Below are 25,334 nucleotides of genomic sequence, written 5' to 3'. Positions count from 1 at the left end.
GACAGCCAGGGCCATGTGAAGACTGGCAGGTCACCCATAGCTACACGAGGCCTGTAGCGCATGGAGCTATCACCCTCAATGCTGCTTTCACGGGTGAAGATGTGTGTGAGATTTTCTGAAAGCACAGACCTCAGTAGGCCCAGGCCGTTTCCCCAGGAACAGAGAATGAGACGCACAGTGTGAGAAGCATGTAATGACCTGAAGAAAACCCTACACCTGGGCTGCCCAGATGCTCAACACTACCTTGCTACACCAGGGGCTACTCAACAATGGTCAGTGCCTGTGAGGACATGGGTGCGGGACACGGTAGGCCTTTCTTCCCAAGACAACAACTCCCCCACACTTACCACAGGCTCCCACCCTAGCATCAACTTTGCTTTTTTGATGTCTGGTTTTCTTTTCTGCGGGTCATCCTGTGCTTCGGAGAGAAACTGAATTTCACTTCCACTACCTGAGTTTTTTAAAAAAAAGAAAAGAAAAGGTAAGAGAGCATCACAAACCACTAGGGATAGGATGTTTTGCTTGATATGTCAAAGTAAAATCCCATCTCTGCAGTGAATAGGGTACAGGTTGCGTGATGCATCTCTCCTGGAGTCATTCAGCTGCCCAAGACTTCTGTTCCCTCAAAAGCTTGCTAAGCGGCAGGCTACTCTGCCTTTATGGGCCTGAGTGAAACTCGAGGGCCGGCCCTGCACTGTCCACTCCAAGGCATACCACCTACCATCAGCTAACACAACAGGTGTGCCATCGGGCACGACTCCGAAATGGCAAATGTGGTGTGTGGTTAGAGGTGGTGTGCAGTCATCTGTGACAGTGCTGCCCCCACTGATCACCTGGTGCTCATGCCCTGAGAAGGTCCTTGCCTGGAATCAGGCTGGTCTTTAACTCACTTAACCAGTAGAGTGCAAGGGGAATGACTAGACCAGTTCCGGGCTGATGCCTAACTTGGGTGCCTGCAGGAGCGAGCCCTGATTCAACACGAAAGATGTCCAGCTCCCCTGCTGGAGACAGGGCATGCAAAAGGACAGAGAGCCTGGCTTGTTCAGGCCCTGGCTGGGCCCAGATCCTGCTGGCCAGGAGAACGACGCCACACTGTGACCATCGGCCAGGCGCTGAGAAAAGCCCGCAGTGGAGGCGAGCCCCATTGCGGAGCCGCTGCCCACAGCCCCTGTGGTTTGGGGTGGTGTGTCTCACAGCTATTCACAGAAGCATGGCGGTTACATTGACGCCCACTCAGGCTTTAGGCCAGCACTTCTCAAACTTCAACATGCAGATCGATCACCTGAGGATCTTGTCAAAACGCAGATTCTAATCCAGGAGACATGGGTGCGGTGTGTGATCCTGCATTTCTAACATGTGCCTGGATAATGCTGAAGATGCTGGCCCCATGCCTCACTCTGGATAGTAGTCTCAGTGCCACACTAGCTATTATCAGAGCACATCCCTTCCTCACAGTGGCAGGGACAGACTCTCAGTAAAAAAGATGAGGAAATGGACCCTAGTGGAGGCTGTAGCAGCCATAGGATGCTGCCTTTTATGTCTCAGTAGGATCACTCCTCATCAGCCCAGCTGTCCAGAGTGGATCGGAACAATGCTGGTAGATGACAGCTCAATGCCAGGAAGGAGAACCCTGAAGAATCCACCCAGCTAAGGGTAGGGTGTGACAGCCACTTCAGAGCATCCTACATCACGTTCATTCCCAGTCTAGCCAACTACAGTCCAATATGGTTTTGTCTTAACTCAAATTTCTCAATCAACCCTGGAAAACAAACACCTCCACAAGAACTGGATTTCCCAGAGCTTCACTCTAATGATGAGACAGAGGGGACCCCCAGGCCATGTCTGCTACTCAAGAGCTGGCTGGAGAATCACAGACTTCTTATGGCTGAAAGGCAGACCCTTGACGGGGCCACTCAGTGTCTACGCTGCCTCCACGCTTCACGGCAGGCTGGTCACAGGGCTGAACACAGAACATGACCCTGCACACAGATTCTGTCAGAAACACAGCTGGTGTGGCTCTCCCCTGCACTCTGAAAGTCTACACTCGCCACCGCCAGTGTTGGAAAATCAAACAGTTGTCAACTGAGCAGGATGATTAAACATCATCAGGTCTCAAGCACTGGGAACAAAGTTATACTTCCCGCTCCACAAAGACCTGCAATTATGAAGGTGAACGAAAACACACCTTCCCCGCTCACCTTGGTCTCTATCTTTCCATTTCTTAATTAAAGATTCAGAAAACAATTAAGTGTCCCTGATAGAGTTCTGCTTTTTATCCAATTCAATTCGCTTGTATTAATTATACATTTTCCAGTCAAGATATTTTAACTGACAGGATAAGTGCAGTTTCATTCAGGAAGATGTTTGTCCTACTTACCAACAAGGGTTTTAATTAACTGAGCAAATTCTAAGATTGTGTGTTCTTCTGGGTTCCCCTAAGGAAGAAACAGGTTCTGGTTATAAGTGTAACTGCAACAACAAACACCACCCCCCACCCCACCCTCACACATGCAGGTCTTCAACACAGGCCAACCCTGGTGTCTCCAGAAGTCCTCAGGCTCCTGCCTCATGTTTCACTGGTGCTTAATTGTTCCAGACAATAGCTACTCAACGTGACAGAGTGCTGAACTTCACCGTTGTCCTCTAGACATCAGGTATAAGAACACCCTTTGGCAAGGTTAAGAGTAATGTGAACACACATTCTCTGACTAAGTTACTGTGACAGACAACTTCCATATCTAACTGCAGTGTCATTTTGCACAAAAGTTGAATTCTGCAAAATTAGCTCTAAGATGATTTCTTTTTGTCTGGGTGCACTGTGTGAACTTAAGTAATAAAGGACTTGCAAACTTGCATATAAAAGCCACGACAGAAATAAAACGCACCACAGGTGAGGGCTCTAGGCAAGTTGGCAGGAAAGACATGATGCAGTTTATAAAGTAAGCTGACTTTGGGGGGCTTTGAAGCTGCCCCCTTTCCCTTCCCAAATTCCCACTCTGATGTGCTGCTCCTCATCATAAGAGACCACCATAAAGTCTGGCAGTTATACATCCTAAATCCTTTTCATTACCAGTTTCCTAGTGCAGTCTTAAGCTGGAAGGTAAGAGAGGCAGGGAGGGACTCTGGGCTTAATTATGAGCACAAAGGAAGGGCTGAGTAGTATAGAGGAGTGATGGGAGTCCAGGAGAAAGCGGCCCTATCTTTATCAGGAGTATTAGCAGTCTTCATATTTTAAGGAAAAGAAGTTTCTATTAGAGACTGAGTTCCCAAATTTCCTTGTTCAAAAACCTCTCAAAAAGAGCAAAGGAGGAACATGGTATCTAAAGAAAAATAGATGACTGAGGACCCACACAATCTGAGGGGCATGCAGAGGGAACACAAGGGTGGAGGGTCCTTCACAAAGTGTCAGGTCAGTAAATGCCTGAAATAAACTGAGCCTCACAACACATCTCATTCTCTTTTTCATTGCATGTTTCTTCCAAAGTGCATCAAAGAAATACTGGCTGGGTGCTCGCAGCCAACCATACCCATGAGCAGGTCAACAGTTCAACAAGGGAATGACCTCTACAGGGACTATTCTTTCCTATTTGGTAAGAACCCAAATCCCAACTCAGTGAAAAATGAATGCTATGGAACATGCTTAAGATTGCTGGCTACAAAGAAAAGTACAAGGAAAGGCTTTTGAATTAACTGGTTTCCAAGAAATAAGCAGGCATGGCCACACCTGCTCTAAAACACTGTAGGAAATGAGAGGTAATTTGGGAGAAGCACCTGAAACAGACTTCACCAAGGTGACATTGTCAAGGTGAGGCAGTGCTAAAGGGGCTCCCTAGGGAACACAGGGGCTCTCATGTCAGTTGCCATCAATAGAAGCAGAACATCTTGAATGCTGGGTAGTCTACAGTGGACACCTCACATTTCAATGAGATAGGGAAAAACCCATTCAGAAGACAATGACCAAAAGAGTAAGAGGACTCCAGTGTGACATGAACTCTGGCTGAAAGAGCTGGAGAGGAGAAGACTTGGGGGGTATGACCTTGACCTTGAAGTCCTTAGAAAGCTATTATACTGCAGAGGCACCAACCAGCTCTGAATGGACCTGCACACAGAGAAGGCCAGCCAGCAAACAGGCAGACAGAGAATGACACTTTACTCCAAAATGTAAGAAAAAACTTTCTGTCTGCCAGAACTGGCCAAAGACAGAATGTTTTCTTTTGGGAAAGTGAGTTCACCAGCACTAGCTGTGGTCAAGGCCAGGGAAAACCACCGTACAGTCCTGAAACAGAGATCCTGGGACTGCAGAAAGCGATGTAGAAGCACGAAGGCGGTCTGTGCAGCTGAATTACAGAGGTAACTGGAAAACTTTCTTAACCACCTCCCTCTTCTAAAGTCTCATTTAATCAAGTCTCATACAGATGTATGTTAAATGACGGAGAAGGGGATGCACATAAAAATGCCCATCTCCCATCACCGAAAGGGTTTACGAGTTTGTAGGTGGACAGAGTTGGTTTAGTGTTAATTACATTATTCATCCATGTCTTGCAGACATTTTACTTCTTTATAATATCTTACTTGGTTTTACTTTGTGTTTTTTCCTCTTTAGCATTCAGCAACATGCATGCCCTAAGTGTGTCATAGCAAATAAAGCAAAACCTGATGCTTTTCATGGCTTCACTAAGTATGAGCGAGCCTGTGACCTATTCTGGGATAGTGGGGGGAGAGGACCTACTCACCAGGTTGACAGGGCTGCTGACGTTGCTGTTCATGAGAGCCACCAGGCCATTCACCAGGTCACTAGGAGAGAAGGGAAGGCCGGCTCAGGTGCCTTCTGCCCAGCACGCAAGTGCTGATATCAGACACAAGCTACCTCCCAGAAGAAAACCAAAACCCAAATGGAAAACTGGATGTCAAAATAAAATCCTGCAAATAAGAGGATGTTGAGAATGCTGAAGTACTTATGGATGAAATGACAGGACCTGTGGAATCTGCTTTCAGTAGATGAGATGTAGGTGGCTAACAGGATGGAAGCTGAGCGATGGGGTTGAGTGCTCTACTTTTGTAAATTTCTGAAATCCTTTAACAATTACAAAATAAAAATAAATTAAAACAGGCACACATCCAAAAAGGATGGAGTTGATACAAGTTTCTGCTGAAAGTCCATGTGACATGGGAACCCAAGTAGTTGGCCCATATGAAAACAGATAATTTTTTTTTTAAAAAGAGCCACTGAAATGAACAAACTCCCATTATATAATTCCCACACAGGCAAGGCACAGATAAAACCAACAACACTAAGCATTGAAATAAACCTAACACTCTCTCAACTCCCTCAACCTTCAATTCAGCAACCCCCGCCCAAAACACCTCGTATGAAACGGTTAAGAGGCACCTGGATGCTTCAAATGAATAGTGACTGACTGGGCCATGAAGGTGAAGATAAGTAAGCAAATGTTCGCTTACCAAGGTTTCTTATTTTCAGAAGCTTTAAAGTGTGGCTCTGTTAAAGAAAAGTTACTTCATAAAAATGACACCTCACTGCTATACACAAGTACTTTCTCTAAGTCTATTTTCATCAACTATAGTTTTGAAAACTTTTAAAGTTCATTTTAGTGGTCCAAATTAAGTCTGTTTGGAAACCTCTCCCTCCTCCTCCTCAGTCATTACCAGAAAGGAGCAGGATACTATGGTAAAACTGCAAAAGAAAACCTCAGTTTTTTCTTTCTTTTTCATTGAAAAACAATTTTTGGTGGGGTATTTAAAAAAGAAACTATCCTCTAGGTTTTTGTTTACAACAAATGGGTATTTTTGTGTGAACATGCCTTAAGTCTGTTCTGTTCTCACAAAGTCAAGCACAAATGCAAATAACAGCTGATTTTGGATGATCTGTCTTTTCTAGAAACTGACAAAAGGTCACTTCATCACTATGGCAGTGATTATGACATCACAGCACATTCTCTTACGCATATGTCTCTGCATTTGTAAAAAGACATTAAAAACTGCCATTCAATAGTCCACATTCCTTTTTAACTCTGAAACTGGGAGAAGCCGGGGTCCAGGTTAAGCTGGAAGATGACTGACTGTTATGCAATCAAACTCAATCAGGGAGTGGAAGGGGTGGGTCATGCATCATTTATGGAATAAACTGGCAACTTTTAAGGTCCAAATTGCACAGATCACACTCATTTAACCTGAAGCTCTTTAAAAGTGTCATTTTGACAAAGTGACTTAAAAAAAATATGGCATGCCTTTGTTATGTGGATGAGAACGGAACTTGACCGATGCAAGTACCACACACAGTCACATCTGGATGTCAATGTGCATGACCTAGACCTCAGGAACGTAAAATACTGTTTCAAGGCAATCCTGAATTTTAGAAACAGTTGATTTAGTACAGTAATGACAGATTCAGATACTGCACATTTTAAATTGTGGAGTAAAAAGATTCTCAGTGTCTAAAAATAGCTTATTAAAAGTAGCAAAACTTTGGTGGGTTAACTCTCAGCTGAGTCTTCAATAACTACAAATTGTTAATAAAATATTTTAATCACCAAGAAAAAGAAGTATCTGAGATTATTTTCAATGAGTTTTGTATCTGATGCCTTTGAAATGAGGATAGTAAGAATGGGTTCTGACTGACTTCCTTTTTACTGTGTCCAGGGTGTTACAGCTGGAGAAGCGTGAAGCACCACTGATGAGGGAGGGGCTTCAGGAAGTTCAGTGTAATTGCAGAGTGCGAGATCCCCCAAGAAAGAGTACAGATGGGGTGGGGAGTGTTGAAGGAGAGTGGGGTGAGAATATATTATTATGAAAAGATGGTACTCAATACACAGAAGTCCAATTAGTATGGTTACCATACAGAAATGTGCCATGATCCTTTTCTCTGAGCACATGGTGCCTGGGTTAAGTGCTTTGAAATGAAAACAGGATAAGGGAGGGGCAACTGCCATTTCCTGGTTAAATCCTTTCTTAAAATACCTGGGGCACAAAGTGAGCCCATTATGCACTCCCAGGCTTTTTGTCCTGCTGGACAGGACACTCATGAGTGGTGGGGGTTGGGAGTGGGGAGGGAACAACACTCGTTATGTTTGTCTAATCAGAGCTCTCTTTTGGACTAAAAGTGAAAATTCACAAACAACAAACACTTTCAGGATAAATCTACACTGGTTATTTTAAAGTTTTTCTTCTTCTTCTGGCAGTTCCATTTCTCAAAGAGACTTCTATCCTAGACCTTCACATCATCAGACAAAAGTCTATGTGATCACTTAGCTGAGGTAGGGCTGGGGGGCTGCCCAGACTTGCACCTCCACTGCCACCTCTTCATCCCTACAGCAACCCTGAGATGGCCTCAAGACACAAGGAATAGCATTTTCTGGCTGATAGGCATTCCAGGTGTTTGCAGTGAAAAGTGAAGATATACAGAAATAGATTTTACAATTTCAAACACCACAAATTTACGAAGAATTCTCAGCAACTATGTCACGTAGAAAATTATTTGGGACTATGTAATTGTTTATATGGTAACTCTTCTCTCTGAACCCAAACTGCATTTTTAAAATTAGTCACCAACTGAACTGACCAACAAAAAAACTACGATACCAAGAAGACAATGAAAATTACCATGTGAGACATTTAGTTTTGGTACAAACTTCAACAACAGCAGAAAACTATCTCATCTTTGCCTTAATGAAGACAGTCTCACCCACCCCAGAAAGCCATGTGTAAAATGGGTTAGATTTCAGGATCTATAAGTTTGTTGGATGTTTAAGGCCAAATGTTAAGCTGGCATGAACTGAAATCAAATTAATTCAAGTTGGGCAAGTTTAACTACAGAACACTAGGTGGCAGTAAAGGATTAGCATGTGAGTCGTAAGTCACTGACGCGCATGTCAAACTTTTAACTTTAAATAAAGAAATAAAAGAACTTTCCCATTTTAAAATTAAAATGAATTTTGCACCAAGTCATGCTGTTAAGAGTTGTGAAGGCCATTACTGTGAAACACAGACACTGCCTGTTTGGTCCACAGCAGCCTTGCTGCAATCACCGCGAAGGCCAGACTGCACGCAGCCAGCCCAGCTATCTTACCTGACGTACTGGAAAGCCCTGGTCTGCGATCCGGATCCGTACACCTAGGAGGAAACCGACAGTCAGGCCTCACAATGTGTGCTTCAAAATTATGCCCGATGGTGAGGTGACAGAAATACTTATGCATGTGTGTATTTACACATATAAAGTTTTCCTCAAAGACAGTGCCAGGAGTCAGCTTTCATCAGTCCTATGACATGACAGGTGCTATGTCAGGTTCTGGGACAGGATCCAACAAGCACTTAGTACTTCTCACCTGCCGCCCATCAGGAGAGCAGGGTGCTCCATAAGACCAAGCCACAGAACCTCTGCCGAGAGCCCAGCAGCCTGGCATTTTTACAACTTGTTCACTAGGTCATTCTAATGTTGGCCAAGGTTGAGAACCACCCAGAAGACTCTGGATAGAGAACAAGTGGTGGGAGGGAGGGGTCTCATGCTCCATTTGTTTGCAGTGTGCAGATGACGTTTTATTGAGTTGTACACTGGAAATCTATGCGGTTTCATGAACCAATGTCATCCCAAAAAGTTAAATTTAAAAAAATAAAAAATAAAATAAAATTACATAGACCCAGATTCAAACCCTAAATCTGCCACATCCGGGCTGTCCTGAAAAAATTCACATCTGTGAATCTATCTTCTCATCTGCAAGCTGAATACAGTCAAGAGGCACAGCAGAATCAAACCCTCCTCTGAATGGAGTCTGCACGTTAGTGTTTTAACTGAACTAAGAACTAAAATCTCTTCAAAACAAATTTAAGCTTAATAAACTTAATAAGCCAGCTCCACCCAAACCACACTCATCCATTTTCTAAACTTTCTGAACTGAATTCAACACAATATTTTCTGGGCTGCTTCTATGATATGACTGGTAGAACTTAGCAATATACAGACAGTACTTCATTTCACTGTGCTTTATAGATACTGTTTTTGTTTCTGTTTTACAAATGGAAGGTCTGTGGCAACCCTTCATCAAGCAAGTCTATCAAGCACCATTTTTTCCAACATTATTTGTTACTTTGTGTCTCTGTGTTACATTTTGGTAATTCTTGCAATATTTCAAACTTTTCGTTATTATTATATTTGTTTTGGTGATTAGTGCTCTTTGATATTAATATTATAATTGCTTTGGGGCACCATGAACTGCACCTATAAGGCGGCACAGTTAATTGATAAAGTGAAGAAACATATGAAGCTAGCACAGGCTGATTCATGAGGTTTAAGGAAAAAAGCCATACCTGTAACATAAAAGTGCAAGGCGAAGCAGCCAGTGCGGATGTAGAAGCTGCAGCAAGCTCTCCAAAAGACAATTAACAAAGGTGGCTCCACTAAACAACAGACTGTCAATGTAGATGAAACAGCCGGAATTATCCCCTTGTAATACAAATACAGGCTTTCCCCGCTAGGTGAGTGTTCTAGGAACCCATCTGTATCAGTGTACCACCTGGTGCTGTGAGAGGCTACCTTCGGATTCAATGAATTTTTCTGAATACTCTTTCAACACATTTGCCCATTTTATGAAGGGTTATTTACAAGCACACCTGCCCACACCGTGCTGAGTGTTCAGCAGTTTTTGACAAATATAGCCCAACCCCTTCTGCCCCACCCTCCCTATTCACCCAATCTCACCCCAAGTGACGTTTTTCTGTTTCCCTGGATGAAAAAAGTCCTCAAAGGGAAATGTTTTGCCAATGTGGAAGAGGTGAAACAAAAAACAACAGAAGCACTAAAAGGAATCAAAATCAGCAAGTTCAAAACTGTTTTGAACAGCGGAGAAAAGTCTTGGTCAGTGTATTGCATCAAATGGAGAGTACTTTGAAGGTGACTAAAGCTTAAACATATAAGAATAAGTACACAATTTTTATAAATAATTTCCAGTTATTTTTGGGTCCCCCCTTGTATGGAAAAAAGATGACACCTAGGACTTTTATAGCTGGAGAGGAATTAATGACTGGCTCCAAAACCTCAAAGGATAGGCTGACTCTCCTGTTAGGAACTAATGAAGCTGGTGACTGTAACTAAAGCTCATTTACCATTCCAAAAATCCTACAGCCCTTAAAAATGATGCTAAAACTACTCTGCCCATGCTATATAAATGGAACAACAAAGTCTAGATGACAGCATACCTGTTTACAACATGGTTTACTAAATATTTTAAGCCCACTGTTGAGACTTGTTGCTCAGAAAAAAAAAAGATTCCTTTCAAAATATCACTGCTCACTGATAGCGCACCCAGTCACCCAAGAGCTCTGATGGAGATAAACAATGAGATTAGTGTTGCTCTCATACCTGCTAACACATCCATTCTGCAGTCCACAGATCAAGGAGTAATTCTGACTTTCAAGCCTTATTATTTAAGAAATACATTTTTTAAGGCTATAGCTGCCATACACAGTGATTCTTCTGATGGATCTTGTGAAAGTAAATTGAGAATCTCTGGAAAGGATTCACCATTCTAGATGCCATTAAGAAAATTTGTGATTTGCGAGAAGAGGTCAAAATATCTTCATCAACAGAAATTCGAAAGCAGTTGATTCCAACCCTCATGTATGACTCTGAGGGGTTCAAGACTTCAGTAGAGGAAATAACTGTAGATGTGGTGGAAATAGCAAGAGAATCAGAATTAGAAGTGGAGCCTGAAGAAGTTACTGAATTGCTGTAATCTCATGATAAAATCTTAATAGATGAAGAATTGCTCCTGGAGAAGATGCTGTGAAGTGTGTTGAATGGCAGCAAAGGATTGAGAATATTGCATAAACTTAGTTGATAAAATAGCAGTAGGGTGTGAGAGAACTGACTCCCAATTTTGAAAGAAGTTCTACCTTGGGTAAATGTCATCCAACAATATCCACATGCTACAGAGCAATCATTCACGAAAGGAAGAGCCAATGAATGCGGCAAACTTCATTGTTGTCTTATTGAAGAAATTACCACAAGCACCCCAACCTTTAACAAACACCTCCCTTATCAATCAGCAGCCATTAGCACTGAGGCAAGGCCCTCCACCAGCAAAATGATCAGGAGTCGCTGAAAGTACAGATGATGGTTAGCATTTTTTAACAATATTTTTAAATTAAGGTATGTACATTGTTTTCTTTTAGATATAATGCAAACTTAATGGACTACATGTAGTGTAAATATAACTTTAATACACACTAGGAAACTGACCCCACGGTACCCCCGAGGTGCACCTGTACTCCCAAGTTACCCTAACAAGCATCCAATCTGGCAGTGACTCGACACTAAGACGCAGAGAAGGAATGAAATCTGCCTAGGGATAAGACAACAGGGGCTTCCAAAAAAAAAAGCTGGAAGGTAAGTTACTACACTAACCCAGATTGGAAAAAAGAAAACAAGGTATCAAGGTGTTCCCTACTACCCGTGAAAAGGTCTTTAGGCTTAGAAATGACTTGTTGGAAACATGAGAAATGGAACGAGAACAGACACACCTCCTTCTCCTTGCTTAATAAACAAAGCGTTCCCAAAGATGGGCTGGATGGAGAGAATCGTGATTTCTCCATAGAAGCCTGTGACAAAAGCAAGAGATGCTGCCTCAGCTGAACAGGAAAGGATGAAATCCAGGACTTCCCTTCCCTTCAGTGGAAGGGAAATAGAATACTGTGTGACAGAGGAAACAAACACATCTGAGAGGCGTCCCTGGGTCCTCCTGCCACAGAAAGTGCCCAGAAGACTAAACCTGGCATGTTCTGGACTCAGTGTAGTCCTGTATGACAGCAGCCATCCTTCTGCTCTGTCACTGGCCCAGAAGCTTGCACAGCACAGACACGACACACAAGTTACTACCTCTGTCACAAAAGGTGCACTCCTGGGGCACGCAGGCGACTTGCTCTCCCCCACCAGACACTTGGGCCCTGGCTGCTGCCCAGAAGATAATAAATCATTAAGTTCTTTCTCGGCAGGCTTTGAACAGTTTTTGCTCTGCAAAGAAAGCAGCTCTGATCTTGTGATGTGAGGAGAGTTACTGAGGGCAGTGGCTGAAAAGGCACTAGGAGTGTCCCCGACAGTGAGGAATTCCCAAAAGAGCAGCTGGTCCGAAGGGTCCAGTGCAACAGGGAGAAGGGCACAGGGAATGAGAACGAGCAACACCTCATAGAAACACAACAACCACAGCTTCCAGAACAAGTCACTGAGCTGCTTGTGCTCACCACAAAGAAAAGCAGCCACTAGAACCCACTTCATTAATTCAACCACACTATCCCGGCCACCTGTGTGCTTGTCCAGGGGCAGGGACACAGACGTGTGCTCTCCCAAAGGCAGGGACACAGACATGGGTGACCCAAAGTTCCTGGTATCAAACAGGGAACTGGGGGGCTGGAAACTTAATGTTTCAGTTGGTGATTAAGTGCAATGGAAACAACGAAAAGCATGGTGAGGAGGGGCACAGTGACAGGTGGGTGCCACTATATGCACAATGATCCAGAAGGCTGCCCAAATGAGATGATGGCTGAAAGGGGAGATGGCCTGGAAGAAAAGCACTCCCAGGAGAGGCAGGACCAGAGTGAGGGTGAGGCTGATTGTGCAGGGAAGGCGAGATGAAAAGCCATCTGCAGCTTCTGACCTCTCTTTCAGGGCTCCCTCTGGCTGCTGGGTTGAGAGCACTTGACAGGACAATGAGAAGTTAAGCGGCCACAGCAGTAAAATAGGGGTGCACGGAGGCATGGGCCAGGGGCAGTGGGAGAAGAGGTGAGTCAGTATCTGGATCTTCTTAGGGAAAAGGCCACTAGGATGTGCTGGTGGATCTGACGATGTACCGTGTGAGGGAGAGAGGACTGAGTGTGACCACAGAGTGCCTGTCCTCAGACACCAAGGCACAGATGGAGCTGGTGCTTACTGAGCGTGAAGGTAGGACAGTGGGCTGGGGGCATCTGCTCTTCAGGCTGGGGTCTGAGTTCTCCTCTCCCCTATCATGTATGATGCAAAACTAACCTGGAAAATGTGTCTTGCCCTGGTTCTAAATTGTCAAAGCTTTTTATTCTAAATTGGTAGTGGTACAGCAAACACATCTAAGAGCAGCTGAACACCATGAAGAATAGTGATTAGGAACAGAGGCTCTGGGTTCAAACACAGCTGCCACCATTTGGCCATATAGGCTTGGACAATTTATCTAACCTCTGTGCTTCCGTCTCCCAATCCCGTTAACAAGGAAGAGTAACATCACCTTACCCCATAGATTTGTTGTGAGCAATAAATGAGTGAATAAAGATCAAAGAACAGAAACAGTAACTAATTTTCTCTATTGGGAGATTGGTAGAGAAAGGGAGAGACGAATATACGAATGGACAAACTGGTATGCTTACACAGCTATTAATTTTTCCCCTGGAATACACTCAGCTGATAAGCAAATTATGCTGTAGAATATTTGGAGAACCAAGACGCTCCTCTAGTCTGGAGACCCACTGCACACGGAGCTCTCACAGAAGGCCACGGGGTGAAGAGCAAAGCAGCGGAGGCAGGGAGGCAGGAAGAGGAATGGGAAAGGCGGGAGGAAAGAGGTGCGTGAAGAGAGGCAGAGCACTGAGGATTCGGCAAAACTGAAGAAAACCAACTGAATTAATCAGCAAACGCCCTGGCAGAGCAGGCTGAGGGCGCTCCTCCCCAAGGGAGGCGAAAGGGGACAGTGGGGACATGTGTGGAACAAGCAGCACACACTGACCCCACGGGGGTGTCAGGGTACTGAGCAGTGCGGCCTGATTCTCACCATGCACTTGAACCACTGACCCCAGAACACCAGGAGGCCACTAGGCTCCAGAAGCCTCCCGGGTGGAGAGCCACCGGCAGAGGGACTGCTTCTCAGCACTGCTGAGACAACCGCTGCAATTGACCCGGACACATCTCCATTTCTCAGCCACCTGAGGAACACTGAGTCTAGATACACCCCTGGCTACAGCCGGCAGGACAAGAAAACTCGGGAAAGGTCTTTGCAGGCTGAGCAGCACAGGCAGACAGGCCCTGAGGCCTGGGTAGCGTGGACCACGCCTGCGGCCCCTGGCTCAGTGTTACCTGCAGACTCTGAAAGCAAGGTGACCCTAGTTACACGAGTCACTCCTCCCTGGATTCTACGCATGTGCCTCCACTCCCGATGGCAGGGACATACAGAAACACCAAGTGGCAGCTTCAGGAATGTGACTCCCTGAATTAGTGTGCACTTAATCATTTGGGGGGGGTTCCCGAATTTGTTTTGTTTTGTTCTGTTTTTGGGCCACTGGGGCTGCCACTTACTGTGAGCGGCTCCCCCTGGAGCGCCTGCAGGATGAAGTTGCTGACCACCCGCCCGTCGTTCATGTGCATGCGCGGCCCAAACGTGTTGAAGATTCTTGCCACTCGCACTTCTACGCCTTCCTGGAACAGGAGCAGAGGAAGTGAGATGTGTTTCATTCTGCAGTCTGCATGGATGCTTTGGCATTTCCAGTGTCCTGCACAGAAAACATGTCAGAAAACGTCCTGCTTTTCATTCTAAAACAAAAACAGCTGTTTTGTTTTTACTGTATGCAATGTGCTTACTGTAAACAAACCTGAACACTACAAAGTTATACCAAAGAAAGTCCAACATGTCCTAAATCTCACTACCAAAAGGCAACCAGTATTAACACTTTGGTAGAACACCTGAACAACACTAACATGTTTATATACATTTTTCCCCAGTAAATATCTGTTTTTCAAATGGGATCACGCTGCGCTCATTCTTTTATCACTTTTCTCACATATTACTTTTTGCAAATGTATCACTAATAGAGACTTAAATGTCAGTGAATGTTTAACAGCTGATTTGAAGAAAAAGGAGCACTTTATCTTAGGAAAGGAACATATACACATTCTTAAAGAGCTGCACTCTGCCTACACCGCAGTCTGTTCCACCCACAAACTAAAGACAACATGGCACCAATAGCAGCTATTAGCTGAACAGCCTGGAAAGATGCACACCAACATGGTGTGAAACACTCTCTCTAGGTGGTGGGACTATAAACATTTGTTGTCTTCTATGTATTTTTTTTGCAATCAGGAAAGCATATTTTAAAGTATGTAATCATGAAAGTATATTTCTTAAACCCTAAAAGATTTCTTTAACTATCTTATTTAATTATTAATTTCACAGACTGCTTTTTCATGCATACAAAAATTTTTTTTCTTAAATCCTTACCTCAGGACATGCTCACTGATTTGAGGGAAAGGGAGGGAGAGAAACACTAAGCAGTTGCCTCTTGCATGTGTCCCGACCGGGGACCGAACCTCTGCAACCTTTTGGTGTATAGGACGACGCTCCAACCAACTGAGCCATAGAGGCCAGGGCCAAAAGTTAAATGTTTTAACACAAACTCTGAATTAGTGGACTTTCCCAGCCTATGTGCTTCTAATCTGTTGGAGTCATCAGAGTACAGACATATATTTGAGCATCTGAAGCAGGTAGGGTGGTGGCATGAGAACCTGGGCCCATGTGCCACCCAGCTCCATGGCTCAACCAGCCCGCTGCTTAACCCTCTCTCAGTCACAGTAAAATTGAGAGAGAAACAGTACTTTCCTTAGAGGGATGTTATAAAAATTAAGCCTCTACTGCCCTTAGCACAAGCTCAGTGGTGGCATATATTAGTTGCCATTGTCACTACTAATTGAAACAGTTTTGCTCCCTCTCTCCTTCCCCCTCTCTCTCACTCTCATTTTACCATCTCAGATCTGGCACAAACTGGGAACCAAACGGACCCCTGGCTAACTGGGCCTGTGCAGAGAATCCTGCCCCCAGTACAGTGAGTGAAAAGCAATCAGCTGCAGCGTCCCAAGGGCCCACGTTAGGCCTCAAAGAGGACAGACACCCAGTTGGCCACCTCTGCCTACGAGCAGCCTCATGACGCCCCTGGTACGCAGTTTCCACATGGGCTGAGACAGGAAATGGTTGGGAATAATGAACCCAGCACAGACTTAACTTTTAGAAACCAAAGCACTATATTTTTGCTAACTCCTCCCAGCAACACATTATAATGCTTTCACGTGACTTTTCAGATTCTTAGGACTAAGATACTTGGTCCAGGAATTTGAAATCAACCCTTTTCTCTACTGAACTAAACAAGAGAATTTCTTTTTCAATGGAGGGAGGGAGGAAGGAAGGAAAAACAAATGTTGATCTCAATAGAAAATAACTCAAAAGTATCTACTTGCATTTAATTGTTAAGATGAGGAAAGAATTATAAGTGGATAAATATGACTTTATTCTAGGAAGAGTCTAGAAAAACCTTAGCAAATCTTTAGTCAAATCCACATGCCTGGCAGGAGGGAAGATCAATGGGTATGTGAGGACTGCAGCGAATCTAACACTTTTGTCCTCTTGACCCTCCCTTTCCTCAGGAATAACATTCTAGAACATGGCCTTGTTAAACAAAGAAGCGTTCTTCAGATACTGCTTGGCCAGCCCATAAATGAGCCTGCTTGTTTTGATTTTACTATTTGGATTGTCACCTTAGGAGACACAGGACAACACCCCGAGACAGGTGCAGCTGCAAAGAGAAATAGCCACAGTGCTGTTTCAAGAACTCTGGCTCTCAAGCCCAGTTTACACCAAAAAGACTAGCTCCATATTAAGCCTCACCTTCTAAATCAAGTCAATATGAACCAAGGCTCCCTCGATGTAGAACTGCACTCCTCATGCACTGGTTCTTTCTACATAACATCAGGACACAAAGCTAAGAATTCAGCATGCACAGTCCATCAGCCGCCTGACACTCAGCCTCCGGAATCCTGCAGTGGCCCATGCTGGATGGTGGACAGTCAGCAGGTACCCACACGCTGCTCATGGTGGTGGTCCAGTGGGCACCCACATCTTGGAGAAAGGTATAATGATTCCCCATCTCAGACCTGAGGAAAGGGCCAGTGACCCGAAGCCTGCTACCCATGATAAAAAAAAAACAAAAAAACAGGAAATGTCACCAGGCCACCATGCCTCTTTTAAAGGAGAGCCTCCTTTGAAGGACCAGTAAGCAACACAAACTGCTGACTCCCATTCAACACCAACTGCCATGGACAGAGTCCTGGGCTGCCTCTGCACACACATGGCAGGACAGCTGAGTCATTAAGCATGGCTGGGTTGCATTTTGTGTTTGTGGTTTCATCCCATGTGTGGAAACACAACTCATTCATTTATGCCTCCAAGCAGCAAGAGGTTCTTATCAAGGACCAGCATAACTCCTGCAAGTGTGAGTTACATTGGCATGAAAGCAGCGGAAACTTGAGAGGAAGGATGTTCCAAGTGCCCCACGGGTGAAAACTTTAAGCAGCCAGGTAAACAGCACATGGAATGCACAAGAGAGGCACTGGGGGAGGCCCAGGGCTGGGAGGCTGGATAACTAGAGGAAGTCATCAAAGACCTGTCACTCACTAGCTGCAAATTCCTGGGAAGTCACTTGAGTTTTCTCAGATTTAAGATCCTAATCTTTGGAATGGGGACAACAATATCCACATGCCTCCATTACAGGAATTAAAAGAAAATATGTGAATCCACTTTGAAACTGTCATCATTCCTATCTATCTCCAAGTGACGGTTCTAAACCTGTTATGTGCCCTTGAACTTCGTTCTCATTCCCTGATTACACTAAATTGTAGCATAATTGTGACCTTGTGTAAAGTACCTCAGCAACATTTCCACCAGGTGCCTAAAATCACTTAAATGACTGGGCTTTGCAAACAGTGACTACACTGCAATTAATATACAACCCCAGATGAGTAAGCTGGCATCAGAATGCCTCTTTTCCTCATTTATCACAGCCAGGAGGGGCGAGGGGTTGGGGGTGACAGGACAGCGCTTCCTCCCTCCCCAAGGACAGAAATGATACCATCAGGGCTTAAATGGTTCTCCCTCTGAAGTTCTCTTAAAATGTGCCCACTCCTTGGACATCACCACTGTCTCAAGCCACTGCAAACCGCCATATGATTATGGTCACTGACTTCGCTGATGGGAGGTACAGGGGATGGAACAAAGCAGCAGAGCACAGGGAGAGTGGGTGCTGACCAAGGGCTGACCGTCCCCCTCCACTGTGTAGACAGCCTGTCCTGAAAGAGGCACCAGGGCACATTTACCCATAGGGACGGGACAGAGAACTAACAGAGAGTGCTCCCAGGTCCGGCAGTTACATGCACCTCTCTAAAGTAGAGCCACGTGGCCCTGAGGCAGAACCGTGCATTTCCCATGTGGCCCCTCACAAATATTTCCTGATGGGTGTGCTCCCTGTCTGGGGATAAGACCGAGGCCATAACAGAACACAGAACTCACTTTGCTGAGCAAGACTCTTGAGGAACTAAAATGTTCCAATTCCCTCTCAGTGGTGGCGGAGGAAGAAGGCCACACAAGGTCAGGGGACAGTGGCATGTATCTGCCTAGCAATCTCCCTCGACACTGTATCATAACAATTGGGCCTAAGTGTTAGCTACACAGCAGGCTAAGTTCACTTCGAGGCCAGGAGGAAGCAAGTATTACTCTGTGAATTTCTAGGGGGCAAGTAGGCATGGAGAGCGGGTCCCTAACATACAAGCAGCATAGCTGGGCACGTCCAGGCCACGGAGGTCTTAACCCCTGGAGTGTGAATCCTACCCATAGAACATTTGACTTGTTTTAACTGCTTGTTGAGTATTTTTTTAAAACTAAAATATAAGGTACATACCAACTATTTTATCTTTTAAAGTATTCTGATGCCAGAAAATAAAACAAAGCCAGAGACTTCCGGCCAAGATGGAGGCCTAGACAGACATGCTGCATCTCCCTCCACAACTAAGAAGGAATACAACTACCACAGAACTAGGGACTACCAGAAGTTCCAGAAAAATCAAGCTGCATGGAAGTCCAACAAACAAAGATATAAAGAAGAAATACTCATCCAGACAGACAGGAGGGGTGGAACCGGGTGTAGAGGACCGGTGTGATGGCGGCAGCGGCAGGCTGGCGGAAAGCACAGTCACACATTTATAAAAGTAGAGAGGAACACCTGGGGAGCGCGCCCAGCACGAGACCAGACCGCACAGCTCATGGTTCTAGCACCAGGGAAAATAAAGCATCATTGCTTATGACTGTACAAACCAATGGGGGTTAGGGCGGAGGAAGAAACAGCTGGTCCCTCAGTAGAGTCCGCTTGTTTAAAGGGTCCCTACAATCCTAGAACATCTGCAGACCCACCCACTCTGGCAACAGCTACAGAGGTGCCAGTCCCATACAAGAAGTGGAGAAGTGTCTGGAAAAGGGGTGAGTGCTGAGCAAGTGGCATTGTTCCCCCCACATACAGAGCCACAACATGGTGAAACGGGTTGCCCGTACTGACAAATACCTAAGGCTCCGCCCCTTACAACATAACAGGTGGGACAGTTCTACCTTAGACACAGAGGCAAACAAACACAGGAGCCTGTCAAGATGAGAAGTATGACCCAAAAGAGGGTACAGATCAAGGTTCCAATAGGAGAACTAAGCAATGAGGAGACAGCCAACCTAACAGATGCAGAGTTCAAAACACTGATGTTAAAGATGCTCACACACCTGACAGATACGCTTAAATATGGCAAATGTATAAGGGAAGAAGTGAAGGCTATGCTAAATGAAACGAAGGAAAATCCACACAAAACCAAGGGTGAAGAAAAGGAAACCAAGGTTCAAATCAATGATTTAGCACATAAGGAAGAAAAAAACAGTCAACCAGTACAGAATGAGGAAATGAGAATTGAAAAAAAATGAGGAGAGGCTTAGGAACCTCTGGGGCAACTTTAAACGTGTCAACATCAGAATCATAGGGGTGTCAGGAGAAGAGGAACAGCCAGAAACTGAAAGCTTATGTGAAAAAATAATGAAGGAAAACTTACCAAATTTGGCAAAGGAAACAGACATACAAGTCCAGGAAGCACAGAGAGTCCCAAACAAGTTAGACCCAGAGAGGACCACACCAAGACACATCATAATTAAAATGCCAAAAGTGAAAGATAAAGAGAGAATCCTAAAAGCAGCAACAGAAAAGCAGAGAGTTACGTACAAAGGTGTTCCTAAAAGACTGTCATCTGACTTCTCAAAAGAAACTTTGCAGGCAAGAAGGGACTGGCAAGAAGTATTCAATGTGATGAAAAACAAGGAACAACCAAGATTACTCTATCCAGCTCACCTATCATTTAGAATGGAAGGGCAGATAAAGTGCTTCCCAGACAAGGGAAAGCTAAAGTAGTCCATCATCACAAGCCATATTATATGAAATGTTAAAGGGATTTTATTTAAGTAAAAGAAGATCAAAACTATGAACGCTAAAATATCAACAAACACAACTATCAACAACTGAATCTCAAAAATAAAAACAAAATCTAACTAAGTAAACCAGAATAGGAACAGAATCATAGGTATGGGAATCATTTGGAGGATTATCAGCTGGGAATAGAAAAGGGAAAAAATGGGGAAATGGTGCAGGGATTAAGAAGCATAATTGGTTGGTACAAAAGAGACAGGAGGAAGTTAAGAATAACATAGCAAAGGGTGAAGCCAAGGAACTTATATGCACAATCCATGGACATGAACTAACAAGGGTGCGACTGCTGGAAAGACGGAGGGTACTGGGCTGAGGGGAGCCAAGGGAAAATGAATTGGGACTACTATAACAACATAATCAATAAAATATACTTAAAAAAATAAAATAAAAAATTAAATTAAATTAATTTTTTTTTAAAGCCATACCTTTAAGGCCACTTGACTAGCTGATGTATCAGAGTTCTGTGTCTGCTTTGCCAGTCTGTGGTTTTATGAATGGTGCTCTGTTTGCAGATCCTGCCCAGTGGGTGGGCCACAGAGCTGGCATGCCCCGCTGCTGACAGGCTATGAGCTCACACACACACCAAGCACTGGCCATGGCACACTAGAAAAGTCCCCACATCAATAAAACCCAAGTGCACACAGAAGCCACAATTTAATTCCTCTCCGACAAGTTCAAAGTATTCACGAAAGATGCTATGCCCTTGAATCCGCACTTCCATCTCATTCCATCCCCTGAAAGAAAACTATAGGAAGCTTCTCTTTATGTTCACATCTCTAAAATGAATTATGTGCCATAGATTTTTCTTGGACATAAAATATTATTTTGAATACATTAGCATATTTCATTAAGAGAATCTCAGAAGACAATCTCTTAGAAAAGAGAAGAGCTATAAAAAGGTTACTCCTACCTCTATCTTGTTTATATTCTCAATCCTTATATACTAGGTTTATTCAGAGTAATATATATCCACATACCATATGGGAAAAACAAAACAACAATTTATACTTAAGAGCAAATGTGTCATTATGTATTAAAAAATAATAATTTACGTTATTAAATAATTAGAAACACGTCAAACACAGAGTATTCCAACTGGTTCATCCTTCTCTCTAGGCATTTTTTCCCATTAATCAACAGAAAGCATAAACGTGTCCCTCTACAAAGCTCTATCCTAAAAGGCTGCACATGTAGCACTGTAAGGTGACAAGGTCATGCTGTAGCTCCTTGCAGATGAACCTCATTGCCCCAAGCAGCAGCAGCAATGCCCACTCCTCTTTTACATCCTGAGAGCACAGCCCACCACACACCTGTCGACAGCCTGTCCTGCTCACGTGTCCATCCCTCTAACAAAGAGCATGTCCATGACGAGCCCAGAGCACTGGTCCAAGCACAACAGGACAGTCATCATGAAATGGAGGGACTAGCCAGGCTCTTGTCTGGCCCCTCAGGGGCCCTGTCTGTATGTCTCATCTGCTCCCACACCGCCATGAGGCAGATAGGACAGTGCACTGAACCCCTGGCAGAGATAAGAACTGAGGGTCCAAGGAGGTCAGGTCACATCTCTGAAGACAAGGCAGCAGCAGAGCCAGGGTGGGAACCCAGATCCTCTGCCTCTCAGTCTGTGGGCTCTTTCTGCTACAGCACATGAGTGAGCAAATCTGTGGCACAAAACTACCCATGGGAGAAGTCACCTGGGAAGCAATGAGTAACCAGGAAAGCAGGAAAGAATCATAAATAACAGTTCCTAAAGAGGCTCAAATAAAAACAGTCATAAATAAGTTCCTAAAGAGGCTCAAATAAACTAGAAGTAAAAAAAAAAGTAGTCCACTGATTTGGAGGCTTCAGGAAAACTAAGGCACTTAACTGCTGGTGGGCAATTAGGCGATAAAGCAGCACACTGTTCCTGGCTGTCCCCCAGAAATCTTTTTTTTTTTTTTAAAGGGAGACACATGAAGAAAGCTGTTGCTGATACCATTCATGCATGAGTGGGAGTCTGGCCTTCCTTCCCCAGCAGTACCCTGGAAGTTAATGATGGCTTTCATTCTTTTACACTTTCCATCTGGTGAAAGCGGCACACTGCGTGTCTGTGTCCCAAGCTCATGCACTTGGACTGATACCTGCTTCATGTAGGCGTAGCACATGGTCTCTGCAACACGCTTGCCTTCATCATAGCAGGCTCGGGGGCCTATTGGATTCACGTGGCCCCAGTAATCCTCACTTTGAGGATGGACTTCAGGATCTACGAGGGGGAGAAAAGAGACTATGTTTTCATCTTTCCTTTGCTTCAAGTTCATATGCATGATAAACACTGAGCATTTATGATACAAAAGGGAGCTATGGAAAGAATGAGATAAACTTCACACATGGAGAGATCTGTATCGAGAGAACTACAGTGTTCCACAGTCCACTCTCTGAGTTCCAGTGGGATATACTGCTCTTATCTCTCATGTTATCGTATTTTACAGGAAAAAAAAAAATTAAAAGATCAGAGGCTCTCAATTTTAAGTCTTCCTTTTCTCCCATAAATTGTTCTTAACTTTTAAATTATTATACAAACCATAATTAAATATATGTGAAGAGATAAATAGGTTAATTTTACATTTACAAAATATGTAATAAAAGCAAAGCATGCATTTATCGAAAAAAATTTAAGAGCATCGCTGTGGAAAATGACTTTCACATGTGCCATCCCCAGAACAAGCCTGAGAACCTCAAAGAGACACCCAGGAGTCTTGATCCAATGTCAGGTGGGGGCATCCAATGGTAAATGACTATATGTTCCTTTAGCACATGTTTTAAATTTCCGAATTCCTGGTTTTCTGGTGTGTGACTCAATCACATTTTAAGATGTACCAGGGGAATGACTACTTAAGAAAATCCAGTAACAAATTCTTAACATAAGTATATTTTTGAAATATGAATAACTAATTTATCTAGTATACCAGGAATTTTATACAACCATGGTATAAAATGTGTAAATCTTTGCCAAGACATCTGGATAAGGTTGAGGAACCTATGTTGTAAATTAACTTCTTGTGTATCTTTTAGCAGAAGTTTGACTTCAGCTCATGGGTACAACAGGCCCTGCACAGGGAGAGGATGTGAGCACACAGGTGCCTTAGCTGGTCGTCTAGAACCTCTTTCAGAGGGCGGCAGAAGCCCAGTGCAGATGCGGACCTTCCTATCTGCTGCTGAGGCTTAAAACTCCCCTAAGAGGCACGTGTCTACGGCACTGTGAGAGAAAAGGTCTACGGCAAATCCTCTTGGAGAGAAGAAAACCAATCACGTAAATTCACAGAGATGTAACAATGACTGACATCAGACCTTTTCTGGGGATTTTTCACAACGGCTAGACAAGTAAACTCTAAAAAAGACGATCATAAATTTGGCAAATGATGAGAAAGAGAAGGCTAGGCACACCTATCCACCCACTGACAGGCACTGTCTGAAATGAAATGTCCAGGGTGCCTGAGGTTCGTGACACACCTTTAAAAGTTCCCTCACAAAATCACTTTGAAATTACAAAAGGAAAGGGCTAGAGTCACAACTGTTTTCTAATCAGGCTCCCCTGTTCAGCATTTTGCTCGGCTAATACATCAAGCATGCACTCCACAAAACACCAGATTACAGTAGTTATGAAGTCAGGGCAGAGCACAGGGCAGATCCCCTGAGTTAGGCCCTGAGATTATTTAAGACCCTGAAGAACACAAGCTATTGCCAAATGCGCAGACTGGAAGGGTGGAGGGAGAAAGAATGGATGTGGAAGAGAGGTCAGTGTGCTCTCCTGGACAGAGAACATGAGCACCTTTATATCTTAGGCATTTAAAAAGGTACAGCCTGTCAGACTTTGTCAACACTACCCCTTCAGTGACATGTGAAGCCCAACAGAGGAACCAAAGGGGAACCATCCAATGCAAATGGGGAACTTGGGGTCCTCTGTAGAGTCCTGATATGCAAAGAACAGGGAGGGGAGAATTCCAGCGTCCACTCAACAACCCATTCCCAAAGCAACAGGGGCGAACAGGGGAGAGGGAATGTGGACATTCCCGCCTTTTAACTGCCTAGGCTTTCAACGAAGTGGATGGAGCTCTACATTTTCATAAGGATTACAAAGAACATAACTGCACGTAGTAGAATTTCTGTTTCTCAGAATTTTTTTTCATTTTGTTCCCTTTAAGAAAAATGAATCCCTTCCCATGTTGCCCTTCCACTCCCCTGTGTCTCCTGTTCTTAACAGTATGTGAGCTGGGTAAGTTCCAGCCATGGCAAAGCCTGGCTCCTGCCGCATCCTCTAAGCAGTTGGTTTGAGGCCAAACGGAAATCCATGTGAACTGAATGCGACAACCCTCGTCCCACTGTGGAGGGTGCCGAAGTGCTGCAGGCTGGCAGAACAGACCCTTGAGTCTTCTGGCACTTCCATAAATAGTATATTCTTCCAGAAATGGTTATACAACAGTGAGGCATCAGCACAATTCACCAAGCAAGCAAGCTTCAAGGCCAACCCCAAGCTCCTGGTAGGTCAGCTCAGGACACACATTGTTTACACTGAAGAATAACATGCACCAGCTAAATTGGCAAAGAATCCCTAATGAATGTGATTTCTTGGGTACTTTCAGAGCAGAATGGCAAAGCACATCTATGGAATCGTGAATGGCAGGCCCTCCAAGGGTATGCTTCAGCAGAGAGGCTGCAGGCCACGGTGGCAAGATGGGCAGCCCTTTGCTGCTGTGCCCTGGAATAAAAAAGGTTGAGCCTTCTCAGAAATAAAATTCTGGACTCAGTTTTGATTCCTTCCTCATTTAAGACAAGATGCAAACTGTCCAGGGGGCGCCCCACCCACTTACCTCCATACACCTCTGAGGTGGAAGCCAGGAGAAGACGAGCACCGACTCGCTTTGCCAGCCCTACAGAAAGCAGGATCATGGTAAGAGAAGCTGTCAACAACAGGGAAACAAGGAAAAAATATACATGCACATTTT

General features: G+C 44.3%; 1 protein-coding gene across 2 annotated transcripts in view; it reads right to left on the bottom strand.

Annotated features, from left to right (window-relative positions):
• UXS1 (UDP-glucuronate decarboxylase 1) overlaps positions 1 to 25,334 on the bottom strand; it is a 104,236-nt gene that overhangs the window by 3,184 nt on the left and 75,718 nt on the right. For both annotated transcript variants that reach the window (XM_090281859.1, XM_090281860.1), the window contains exons 8-14: positions 25,200 to 25,259; positions 22,473 to 22,594; positions 14,321 to 14,440; positions 8,084 to 8,127; positions 4,734 to 4,794; positions 2,378 to 2,435; positions 348 to 451 (exon numbers count right to left, since the gene is read on the bottom strand). In XM_090281859.1, coding sequence (XP_090137985.1) covers positions 348 to 451; positions 2,378 to 2,435; positions 4,734 to 4,794; positions 8,084 to 8,127; positions 14,321 to 14,440; positions 22,473 to 22,594; positions 25,200 to 25,259 — 569 coding nt within the window. The remainder of the gene's footprint in view (positions 1 to 347; positions 452 to 2,377; positions 2,436 to 4,733; positions 4,795 to 8,083; positions 8,128 to 14,320; positions 14,441 to 22,472; positions 22,595 to 25,199; positions 25,260 to 25,334) is intronic.

This window comes from Furipterus horrens, unplaced genomic scaffold (genome assembly GCF_987537825.1).
Source record: "Furipterus horrens unplaced genomic scaffold, mFurHor1.1.pri manual_scaffold_6, whole genome shotgun sequence".
NCBI classification, from domain to species: Eukaryota; Metazoa; Chordata; class Mammalia; order Chiroptera; family Furipteridae; genus Furipterus; species Furipterus horrens.
Note: the sequence above shows the minus strand (reverse complement) of the source record. Positions and strands in the feature narration are given on the sequence as shown.